The 12,395-nt window shown below is 47.7% G+C and overlaps 1 protein-coding gene across 1 annotated transcript; it reads right to left on the bottom strand.

Moving 5' to 3' along the window:
• Window positions 1–4,621: 4,621 nt before the first annotated feature.
• LOC125759166 (sodium- and chloride-dependent glycine transporter 2-like) lies at window positions 4,622–7,691 on the bottom strand. Its single transcript, XM_049417571.1, has 4 exons — window positions 7,665–7,691; window positions 6,351–6,468; window positions 5,231–5,362; window positions 4,622–4,842 (listed from the first exon to the last, which is right to left on the bottom strand). Exons 1-4 carry the CDS (start codon window positions 7,689–7,691, stop codon window positions 4,622–4,624), a joined length of 498 nt encoding a protein of 165 aa, XP_049273528.1.
• Window positions 7,692–12,395: the final 4,704 nt, after the last annotated feature.

Here is a 12,395-nt window from a genome sequence, read left to right as displayed (position 1 = left end):
GAGACTACCTGCGCGCTTCCACTCCGCTTGAGCAGTGGTCGTCAGCAGCCCTCGCGCACTTTCACTCGCACATACTTGAACATACGACGCTTGAAGCAATGTCATTGATTTGTAATTTAGGGAACGTCAAGGCAACGCCGACAGCGACGGCACGAATGCACTTTCAGTGTCCATGCAATTGGTATCGCAATAAAACAAGAAAAGCAAGATTAATCCACACAGCGCTTTTCCTTAGCTCCGTTATTTCGCCGCATAACCTATAGACTCTTTGCCACCTGAGATTTTGCCACGCCGGACCTAACACCTAAGAAATACATGCACAGTTCGCATTATTGTTTCTATATAGCAAAAAATAAAAACCATTTTCGTAATTATCCACTCGTTACAATGTAGAATGAGAAAAGCATTTCCAAAGAGCTGAAATTTGATGGATGCGAGACTGTTGACGCAGACGGGATTGACAATATTGGCATTGTACATACTGTACTTCCAATTATCTACGTACAATCACCGCGAACAACAAACTCCGCTTTCGCGGCATAAAAATTTTCTCTCCTCGAGTGGCTATTGCTTTCTCACCGTTGATAGTCGTTCTTGAAGTTGTTGAACCGAACGATGCCCAGGTAAATGGAGCCGGTGACGCCGACGCTCTCCAGGGAGACGTACAGTGCGTTGCACCACATCTGCGACCGATTGTTTTGCGGCACTGCGTGAGTGTCTGTAGACATTCGAACACGACCTGCTGGTTGTCTCTGTGCAATGGCTCTAACTTCGCACGTAACAGTCCATTTGTTTCGCTTATCTGGCACACAAAATGTCCTAAAATGGCAGCATCATTTGCAGCTATGTAAAATCAATAAAAGTAAATTACAGTGAAGATTATTGCACGTCACGCTCTTAATAAGCGAGGGCCAAACTATTGTGCAAACTAATACTTGACCTGAAAAAAAGAAAGAAAAAGACGCTTGGTCATTCTCATTCTGGAGGACATCCAAAAAATTAGTAATTGTAATGTAAGGCGTTGGATGAACGGTGATACCGATTTGTCCCATTTTCCCTTGGAATCTTACGAAAGCAAACTGATCAATCAATCAATCAATCAATCAATCAATCAATCAATCAATCAATCAATCAATCAATCAATCAATCAATCAATCAATCAATCAATCAATCAATCAATCAATCAATCAATCTCAGACCTTGACATTGACAACGTAGCTCCAGTCGGTGTAGAACATCGTGCCAAGGCCGCTCATGGCGCCGGGCAGAGTGGCAGCTCGCACGAGCAGGAGCACGGTCGTCGTCACGTGGATGCACACCATCATGTACACGATCTGCGAAGTCAGTCAATCCGATCGATAACTTAACCTACGTGTTTAAAGGTGAAGATCGAATCCTGAGTTGGGACAAAAATGTTCTTGCCTGTAGACTTTTTATTGCAGCTGAAACTGATTGCTACAACAGAAAACAAGCAGTGCAGTGTACCATAACTGGATTCTCGATATCTATCGATGCTGAATTATCGTGTCAGATACTTGAGTGCACCCCAGGCCGCTATAATTATTTGGAAGTTTCAACGTGGAAGCGTTTGCTGACTGGTTTGGCGAAAAGGCGCACCCAGCTGGCGTCTGCAAAAGCCGTGTCCGGAAAGCACGTCACGTGTCCCACCGGAACTGACTCCGGCGCCAACAACTGCCGCAGCAGCCACTTCAAGCCTCGGCATAGGAGAGGCGAATCCTCTGCAGCAGACTTTACAGCAGCTCTCTTTGACATTAACCTAGCCAGAAGAAACGCTTTCGTGTACTTGCATCCGTGTTATGCTTAGGCATCCTCTGCAACTTTCGTTTAAGGACGCCTTTTATCATTTAACAGATACGCAATTAGAGCTTAAAATGTCGAACTCGGCAAGGGACAATGAAGCACCACAACGGTGCAAAGCCTGTTACTGTGATATAGTGTACGTAGGCGTGCGCATGTTGTTCTCCATTAATTGGATGGTATCTTGGAATGCAACATTTGAAGTCCTGGACCACCATTGTGACTAAATACCTTAATGGACAAACCCTGCACTTTGATTAGTGATTCGTCAGGACCGACTTGGCGCGCCCTTAAAATGAACAAAGGCGGGAGCGGGGGCGGCCCCCCTGGACGGACGCCTATGTTAGTGAATACATTTCAACAACCAACGGCGTTCACGTACCCACTTGACCCTGTTGAATCCTTGGTGCGCTAGTGCGAACACCACCATCCAGATGGCGGCCAATGAGAGCAGGCGTTGCCCACGAATCTCGATCAGGGCCGAGGAGCTCTCCTCAAACCAGTTGCCATGGCGACGGCTGTGGAAAAGGCCCGTGGTATTTAATGAATACGGATGTGCGAACCCTCAATATAACTAGCCGCATCTCACTTTGGAATATAACGTCCTTGAAGTACGATACTCAATACAGATAAGCTCGTGTTCCTCTCAATGCAACCATACTTTCTGGAGAAATTGATTTGCACTATTATTCGACCCTATTTCCAGGATTGATTGTTGGGCGAGTTGGTAATTCATGATGAAAGCAAATAGCGCGAAAAAACGTGCAAGCGCTTGTGCAAAGCACATGCGCTTGTGCTGTAGCCTTCTCCGTCTTGTCTTACGTTTTTTCGCGCTATTTGCTTTCACCTATTTGCAGACAGCCGTAATTCCGTCGCTTTGTTGTGGACACCTTGGATAAAGTACGTACTTTGTCAAATTAAAAACTAGGAATTCGTGCTCAATCTAGTGCACCTTGGATGTTACGCTTATTCGAAAAATAACGAAGAATATGATCACCATAGTTCAACTTACGATGTTACCTTGGAGTTATTATCTGTACTATTATCTAAAGAAATGTATGCCTGAATATGGTATGACTGAGTAGGGTATGAGTGTGTGAATACAGTCATACTGCGTGATCATGGTGTCTGTTGACTTTCTCAGCAGATTTTTAGGGATGCCGCTTGGAAATGACTCGTTAAGCTCGGCATTTCTTCAACGTGTATTCTACTCTGGTCTAACCGCATTTGGCTACCGTAAACCACGTTTCGCAATACTTGTAACCAAACAGGGTAACCTTGTTGTAGGCCCAACGAAAAGAAATCGTTTCTTCGAGGATTACGCATCGAGACAGACGCACAGCTGGTACGGCTGTAGGTAGTTGTACACTCCGGGCAGACAGCTGGCCATGTCGTGGTGGTACACCTCCGGTGGTACCAAGGTCACGTGTGCGCCTTCGTCGCTTGCATCCACGATCGACATTCCTTGAGTAAGGTGCCGGCGCCGAAAGGCCTCTGTGAGTCGAGCGCGGGTGAACCTGCATAGTGACTGCGCACGGACAGCCACAGTCATACAAGTATATTGTTTGCAGTGGTTGTCTTCAAAGGCGCCGCGCGTCTCATATGACAATATCAATGGCCATGGTGCAAAATACCCGCCGGGGTTGTCTAGTGGTTATAGTGCTTGACTGCTGACTCGAAGGTCGCAGGGTCGAATCCCTGCGGTGGTGGCCCCATTTCGTGGAGGCGAAATGCTAGAGGCCCGTGTGCTTAGATTTAGATGCACGTTAAAGAACGTTAGGTTTCTAAACGGTCCCGCTCGTAATCATATCGTGGTATTGCAACATAAAACCCGAACAACTATTATGTTATTATGGTTTAAAACGTGATGGAAAAAACAATAGATTAATTTAACAAGTATATGACTGTTTATAATGTGAATTGTCACTACTTGTGATAAGCATCAGTTTTCAAGTAGAATTCATGTTACTCTAGCGAAAATTTCGAAAACGCTAGCCTGTATAATTTCATTTGTTTGAATGAGAAGGGCAGCTGATCGAAAGGCCCGTGTTTTAGACCTTTATGCAGGCAAGAATTTGTGAATCCTTGAAAGCACAGGCAAGGTTATTTGAAAAACAATGTGGTGCATTCGCGAAGTGCCATGGCAACGGGATATTTCGTATCTATGATGACGCATGGCACTGATGAAATTCATCTGTTTATCGGTGAGGCCATAAAGGTAAAGATTAACATGAACGTTTGGGCAAGTTTGTACTTCATTGCACCAGAAAAACTTACAGCGCGGAAAAAAAGAAGAAAAAAAAACGGACGAAGGGAGGTGACACAGACGGCGCTTGTCTGTGTCGCCTCCCTTCGTCCGTTCGTAACTTATTTTTTGTCGCACTGTAAATTTTTCCTGCGCAACACAGGTGTCAATGATGCAATTGACTTTCTGTAACATTACGTGTGGTGTCTCTCTAGCCTCTGCTTTCTCGTATTTACATGGCCAAATAAACCTGTTTTGTCACACACATATGCGTGCACCAGCGCTGCATGCAATGCCTCTGCAAGTTACCACCGTAAATTGTGGAAAGGAAAGCCTTGTGTTCCTCAGTGCCACTGGTACATATATATCCGCATTTTCTAGGAAAGCGGCGCACCGAAAGACGAGGAACGAGGTAACAAGGACGAGCGCATAGAAAAGCGCTCGTCCACGTTGTCTCGTCTCTCGTCATTGTCGTTCGGTGCGCCGCTTTCCTAGAAAATGTCCATGCACCAACTAGCTCAGCAACGAAATTTATTGGTCTATATCCGTGTTAAGGTACTAAGTAACTAGTTCGTGCTTGCAGGCAGCGAGAGAGCCACTCACGAATGGGTGCCTCGGCACGTAGCAGGTGCGGTTGGGGGCCAGGAGCATTCCGTACCGGCACTCGTTGCCCGCCGCCTCCCGGAGGGAGTCCAGCAGGTAGAGCAGCTGGTCGGTCACCGGCACCGAGTCCGCCACTATGTGCACGATCGCGTACACACCCATCGTGATGCCCAGGCCTACGACGCACATGAGCCATGCGTAATACCATCAGGTAGGATGCTGAATACGGGGATGAGGTGTATTTACACACATTTACTAGGTTATTGGGACCAGAAGCGACCAGGGAATTCCCGGGAAGCTTTTCAATAAAGCGAACGATTAGTATGAACCATTGGACGACAAATCAAGTGGTGATTACTGACGAAAATAATTTGAATCCCTGTTCTCCGTGCTCTATAGCTGACAACAACATATCCAAAAGGTTTAGTTCAATACAAGATGGCAAAGGTGGTCATTTGGTTTAAATTCATATTAGCAATAACACACATCAAGAAAACACTAGGAAATCAAGGAAAACGACAACAGCTCTGTTGAGGTGTGCGTATGGGTTCCGCACACACTCACCGAGGAAGAGCGGAACTGTGCTGAAGACGCCGAAGTGACCGTCTCCAGCGAACTGGGCCAGGCCGCTCTCCAGATGCATGATTGGCAATGACACCACGGCGAGGAACGCTAGGTACGCCAGCAGGAACGGCACTGCACAACGAGAGAAGCAACAAAAAAGTCTGACGGTGCCTTAAGCATTCGCCTAAGACGACTCGCAAGCGAACGCAATCTTTTTTTTCTCTCTTCTCATTCGATTGTATTGAAAATTGAGGCATAAAATTTAAACAATGTTTAATCGACATCATGAATCTCATGATGAGCATAGCAGATTGATGATACCTTTGCTTCGGCGACATTAGAGTTTTAAATAGAAGCATCATCTGTTATTACCACAGCATCGATAGTCCTGTAAAAGGTTGGGCTGTATGTATCCTGGTAATCCAATAGCTAAAACAAGAAAAGTGCTCCCTCGATGTTGCAATGTGCTGTTCCTTTGGAGTGTTTCCTCAAGTGCTGATTATCCAAAAAATATTGAAAAACTATTCGGTATCTGGATTATGTGCCATTCGATTCGAGTACCGAATCGAATCGAATACATGGCTATTCGATTCGTTATTCGAGATATTCGAATATTCGCGCACCCTAGGTCTTACGTCACAGAACCACGATATGATGATATGATATGATGGCTCCAGAAATTTTGACCACATTAACGTGCACATGCATAAATCTAAGCACACGGGCCTCTAGCATTTCGCCTCCATCGAAAATGTAGCCACGAAGATCAACGGTGGATCTTCAACGCGCGAGCGTATGACGTCATTTTACTGCATCACGTGTGCGTTTCGGCCAATAAAAAAGGGTTTACGGCAGGGAACCTGACGAGGCGTTTTTCAACACGCATCAAGTTCTGGCTTCTAACAAGTGATTTCGATATTTAAACAAGGAATGATTTTCCATGCTCTAACCTATTTGATATAATAACTGACTACTATAGATAAGTCATTTTCTTGAAAGGTCTTCGAGTCGAGGCGGCTAAACGCATGTTAACGCGCCTTCTTAAGTGCAATACACTTCGATAGGTGCCTGCGTCACCTCCGCGTCGAATGCGAGACTTTTAAAGCTTCAAGATTCTCACGTCCTCCGTTGACGATGAACATAATGGGAAACTGCGTTGCATTGGCGCTGCCAGCCGTCATGATGAACAGGGTGGCCAGCTTGTGCGCGCGGCTGGTGTAGTTCTTAGGGCCGTACTCCTGCGAAATGCGCGCAACAAAAGGTAAGCGTGAATTTCAAGGAATAACGCTGCAATGCATAACGTATCACATGCGCACTACGCTTAGTTTCATGCGTAAAGACTATGATTTAGGTGCCGGAATATTTCACAGGAAATCTGTACCTGTGGTTTCTATACACTGGAGTAAAAATTCTTGGCTGTGTGCAGTTCGGCGAACCATTTACTAAGAATTTTCTATTCCAATAATAATTTAAAATATTTTATTTTGATTGTTCAATGATCTTGCTGCATAGCTGGAAAGAAACCGGCAAACAGGAGTATTCCCTCTCCCCTCCCAATTTTCCTGTTTTTAAAGCTGTGCAAGGCTATTATGGTGTTAAATGTAGTTTCAATCAAAAACCGAGAGTGAAAATGCTGCGCAGTGCAGGGGCGAGTGATAGGCAAATGTTTTTTTTATTTCCTACAAGATGTGTCCATTTTTTTTCGCAAACCGTAGTTTGCAATGTAGGAAATGGTCTTCCTTGCAAAACATTAATTTACGTGATGAGCGGGTTCAGGAGACAAGTAGGAGCTACAGCTCTGTGGAACGCAATCGACAAGGAAATAGACATCACTATCTTGCTAACCTTATGATAAGTCGTATGGTACAGCTGGTTTTTTTAACAACGTGTTGGTGCCCTGGCGTGTGCTACGCATGCGCATGTAAGTACCCACCTACAGATAAATGAATGCACTATTCCTACACGTTTGCACCATGCGTTTCCACCAAAGTGCGCTTCCGAATCAGTCCTTATTTCCTTGATATCAGCGCATCGGCTATGTTAAAGCTGTATACCCTCCACGGGTCCGCACACCACGCAATTGTCTTTTATCAAGACAGCCATCGACTGGAACAATCTTGTCTCAAGCCTTGTCCTTCATGTCTGCCCTGTTCACTTCAGAGCCTCCGTGCAGTAGCTTCTTGTCAGCTTCAACTAACTTGTTTTTTCATCCACCCCTCATGTAAAATCCTTTTTACAGGGTGCTAGAGGTATTTTGAAACAACAAACAAATTACTAAATATCGCTTATCCAGTTTCGGCATCGGCACAGAGCTCAAGCCTTCGACCCCCCTATGCCTCGTTGCACTCATTGCCGGAAGATACAAGATGCATCATATCGACCGAAGGGCCTGTAGCACAAGCGCCCACCAGCGATATGCTATGCTGTTGCATACCTCCTGTTCGTCGTCGCTGGACGACATGTTGAAGGCGAAGTGACTGAACAATCAGATTGCGGTGGGTCTTCGTGGCGGGGAAGCGGTGCCACGGAGCGCGAACGTCGACTGTCGACAGCAATAATTGAGAGGCCCTCGAAACGACCATCCGCGCTCCGAACCAATTCTTCTTCTTGTGCTTCTACCGGCAAACCAACGCTCGTGCTTCGCGTGACCTGTGACGTTTGATTGCTCCTCAACCCATGGTGCTTACCCGCTAAAGGGGATTAGCCAACAGAGAGACAGACGAAAGGTGAACTTTATTGAGATGGACATTGTGTATTCACAATTCTTGATCTTGTTTCGGATACTCAAGCATGTCGAACACCGAAAACTAGAATTATAATTTTCCCTGTACTGTAATCACCGTGAAATCGCAATAACAGTTGCTGTACAGCGCTGACCGAATATCAAGGGGAAGGTATGACATACCGTCCACGATAAGCGTGGCTTATTAAGACGAAGGGCTATTTTAACCAAGCTATTTTAACGTCGATTTGTGCTTAGGCTCTGACTCTTTTGATTATATTGATAATGTGAGATCCTTCACGTCAGCGCGTCAGAAGTGAGGGAAGAACAAAGAAGAAGAAAAAGAAGAAGAAGAACATCCTGGCTGGAGAGGCTTGGTATTGTTCTCGACGACGTCGCACATTATTCTCCGCATCAGCATTTCTTCGCACGGAAGTGACAAGACATTATTGATCAGCGGGACGTTGTAGGACGCCAACCCAACCGAATTACGGAGGACTGCTTCGTGACAGCCAGCGAAATGAGTAAGCGGGGACCTGGCGACGACGAGCAACCTCTGCGCGACGCTTCCAGTAGTGGGCGACCTGGCCGCCCTGCTAAGGGGCTGTCTGGAGCGTCAACCGCGCCTACAGACCATAACCTGCACGGGCATGGCATGCAATCTTCCAAAGTGGCGAAGAACGCCCTGGATAGATCGCCTGTCCTTGCCGAGCCTGTCAAGAATGCGTTACTGGAAAGTCCTTCGCAGTCCAAAGCGCTAACTGAGTGCTCACCCCGCACATTCGTTCCCAAGAACGTAATTTCTAATCAGCGGGGTGCTTCTTCCACCGAGCACGAGAAGGTGGATCGCGCTTTGTCCACTCCTACTAATCAGACTAACTCGGTGACTTCCGGTTCCCACGTAGCACGCAAGCTGGCGGAACCCATTCAAAACAAACCGCCAGGGCTCGGACATCCATTCAAGAGGGCACCGCCGAGTGGCCACTCGCGGTACAGCGAACTACCGAAGCCCGAACTTACTGCAGGCATTGCCAAGGATGATTCTGCCGACGATCAACACGTCCGAGGCGGCAAAGATGACTTCGTTCGTCGCGATCCCGTCAACTTGGCAGCGCCGCTGACCGGTAGTACGCGAGTGTCGCGCGGAGCCGAATGGGATTTACGCGGCCCGAAGCTTTTACAGCCCGCCATAGATATGTCGCCAGTCCACGGTGAGCGCGTCAAGAGTTCGTCCCAGAGCTCTTCTACCCCAGACGACGGACTAGCGAAGCGAAGACGTGTTGCGGGAAGTCACAAGGACGATTATCATGGCGAGCGAGGTCTTCCAGCCGGCAAGGAAAAAGTACCGGGTCGCACGATGTCCTTAGAAGCAGCGTCGAGCAGCGTCCCGACGGAAGCATCCGGTATTGGCAGGAACACGACCGTTCCGAATGTGTTGAAGCCAACCACACACGTGCCGCTGGTGTTCGGAGAGCCTGACCAGATAATGGTGTCCCGGAGCTCTTTTTCTCTAGACAACGGACTACCGAACTTCAGGCGTTCTCCCGGCATTCCCCAAAATGATTATCCGTATCGCCAAGCCCTCCCAACCGGAACGGATGTCTCAAGTTATCCGAGATCTGTCGACCGGGTAGCATCGACTACCAGTGGTACGCGGGATCTGCGCGAAGCTGGTAGAGGCTCGCAGCTTCCCAATATATTAGAGCCTCCCACGTACACAACGTCTGACATGGGCCAACCAGTAAAGGTGTGCCCAAGCTGCATTCTTAGGGACAACGGAGTATCGGAGCCCAGAGGTCCTTCGGGAGTTTCCAAAAGCGATTTTCTTGACGAGCAATGTCTGTCAGCCGCGGTTCAGCCGGAGTCCGCTCACCTGACGGCACCAATGACCGGCGCCACTCAATTGCCCGGGACTGAGCAAGGATTGCGAGTTCCCAAGCTGTTGCAACCTGCTATAGTAGTGCCACCGGTGTTAGGAGATGCTGCCAAGTCGGCATCCCGAGGAAGCGTTGTCCAGGGCAAGGGAATACTGAAACAGGGGCGCTCGTCGCCATTTCCGAAGGACGATGGTCTCTGCCATCAGGGCCCCGTGGTCGCCAGCCCAGGCAGCACCGCGCCTCGATTGAGGCCCGCCGACCAGGCTGAACCGGCGCCAGGCGGAAAGCATCACGTAAGTAATTACCGATGACACGCACGTTTTCAAACTACAAGCACACCTGAAAAAATAACGCAAACTCCCGTTTTACTTTCACAGTCACGATATACTTGTATGGTGACCGTGTTGTATGCTTGCCAGTGCATTCTACCCTATTGTATCAAACCTTTATGTGACATTAGTTACGAAAGAGCATGTGCAACATAACCCAGTTGAACATCCACCATAGTGGGTTTGGTGTGTTCTGGGGCTAAGAGCATATTACACTAACTTGTTCTGCTGCTGACATAAGCGTGGTGTGGTGTGTTCTAGTGGGGACACCGGCCATGCGTGGCGTGTTCAGGTTGGTGCACGAGCCTGGTGTGGCGTGATCTAATGTAGACAGTAGCAGGGTTTGGTGTGCTCGGTTTCTATACCAGCCTGGTGTGATGTGTTCTGGTGGGGACACGAGCTCGGCGTGGCGTGGCCTGGTGTGACGAGCAGCCTGGTAGGTCGCGTTCTGGTGAGGACACCAGCATAGTGCGGTGTGTTCTGGTGGGCTAATTAGCCTGATGGTGGTGTGTTCCGGTCCACAAACCACGTCCTTACGTGGAACGACGCGAACAGCCCAGACAGTTAGCCCGGGCATTTCCAGCAGACAAAAGAAACAAGACAGCCCTACACTTAACGGTGAACATGAAATATATAATGTGGAACTGATGACCAACAAAAGACAGAAAAACAAAGGCAAACAGCAGTGTGTATACTTTTATTTCATATATTTGGTTATTAAGCCACGCAAATGGTTTTGTGTTGGTAGCACTGCTTTCTGATAAAGAAAGCTATAGTAAGTGCTCCATCTGCAATTCCATCTGCGGTTATTTATTTTGACAAACTTTGTTTCGTATGAAACAGCAGCCCAGAGAGAGTCCATGGTCCACTGACCAGTTGTCTATTACTCTCACGGCCTCGCATCCTCCGGTGGTCAACAAGAGCAAACGTGTGTCCATCGATCCGCGCACATCTGTCGACGTGATCACTCCGACGGAGACACCTTCCGGACAGTCTACACCGCCGCAGAGTGCTTCCTCTGTTGAAGGGAACTCCCCGATATGGGAGCTGCAGAGACGCTTGAGTAAGACAGCCGTCCTTACGTGCGCATGCCGATAACTTTGTTCATTTTTACTCGTAGAGGCATATAAATTATGGGCTCACGTAATCACGGTTATTGAACAATCTTAGTTTCCTCGGAAAGCAGTGTAATCACAATGAGCAACTTGTAGCGCACTGATGATGTGTGGTGTTTTATGACGCAAGGGCCATTCGATGGCCAAAGAGTGCCAAGGCTCCGCTGGTGTTCTACAAAACCTTGGGCACCCTACAAGGCTTTGTATTGTTCATATATATGATGTGCGCTCAATTAATAGCGGCAGTATTAGATATTAATAAGGCTAAAACATTAAAAGCCTCATCAAACGCGGAAATTGGCTGTCAGCGTCAAGACGAGTGATGCAAAAGAATCATCACCACTCAATTACGCTACTGTAACATCGCATGATGGTGGCATCACATGACATCGTCACTTGCTTAGAGACAGGCCGATCCCGGAGGCCGTGCAAAACCAGGTGAGATGTAAAAATGTTGCAATCTCCACGATCCTGGAGGTAGGGCGAAAGCACATTAGGTGCAGAAATCTTGTGGAGGAAGGTAGGGGAGAATTACCACATAGATTGACATGAAAAGAAGACGGATTTCGCCTTCGAGTCGTCTTAGGCGAATGAATACGGGAGCCTCTATGTTTAAATAAATTCATTTTTACAACATTTATGTCGCAAAGGGAGGCAGACATATATATAGTGATGACTGTCTTTAGTTACATGATAATGCAGTCACACAGAAACAAGCAGGAAAAAGGGGGTCATCTTTATGGCAATAAGCAAAACAATATCACACGCACTCATACGCATCGCTGTTTCATCCATCGGGCAGTCAATGCATTTCACGCTATTTCGTGCAGGCGATACGCAAACGAAAAGCTCTTCGATCCAGCCACAGTTTCGGCCGGGCACGAATGGTGAGCAGAACCCGGCGGCTCTCGACTCGTCATCAAGCGGGCCATGGATCAGGCGGCAGGCACTGGCAGTCCGTAGAGCCGTCATGTCGAGGCCTCCCTGGTCCTCTTCCGGCAATCGCTTTCGTGCTGTTCCACATATCGTAAGTGACCGCCGATATAAATTCGCCAGGAAACGTCCCGTGTTTCGGGCTCAGTTATAGGGCGGAAAGTTGAGCTAGTTCGTATCGACATGGCT

This window comes from Rhipicephalus sanguineus, chromosome 7 (genome assembly GCF_013339695.2).
Source record: "Rhipicephalus sanguineus isolate Rsan-2018 chromosome 7, BIME_Rsan_1.4, whole genome shotgun sequence".
NCBI lineage: Eukaryota > Metazoa > Arthropoda > Arachnida > Ixodida > Ixodidae > Rhipicephalus > Rhipicephalus sanguineus.
This window is presented reverse-complemented; position numbering and strand designations above follow the sequence as displayed.

Bases quoted from the DNA above. Each gene is read 5' to 3' on its own strand.
- LOC125759166 (XM_049417571.1), bottom strand. From the start codon at position 7,691: ATGTCGTCCAGCGACGACGAACAGGAG. The intron at 5,363-6,350 runs GTGAGAATCTTG...CTCGTTGTGCAG, and splicing joins GTTCATCGTCAACGGAGGAC to TGCCGTTCCTGCTGGCGTAC. The intron at 4,843-5,230 runs GTGAGTGTGTGC...TGTGCGTCGTAG, and splicing joins CACAGTTCCGCTCTTCCTCG to GCCTGGGCATCACGATGGGT.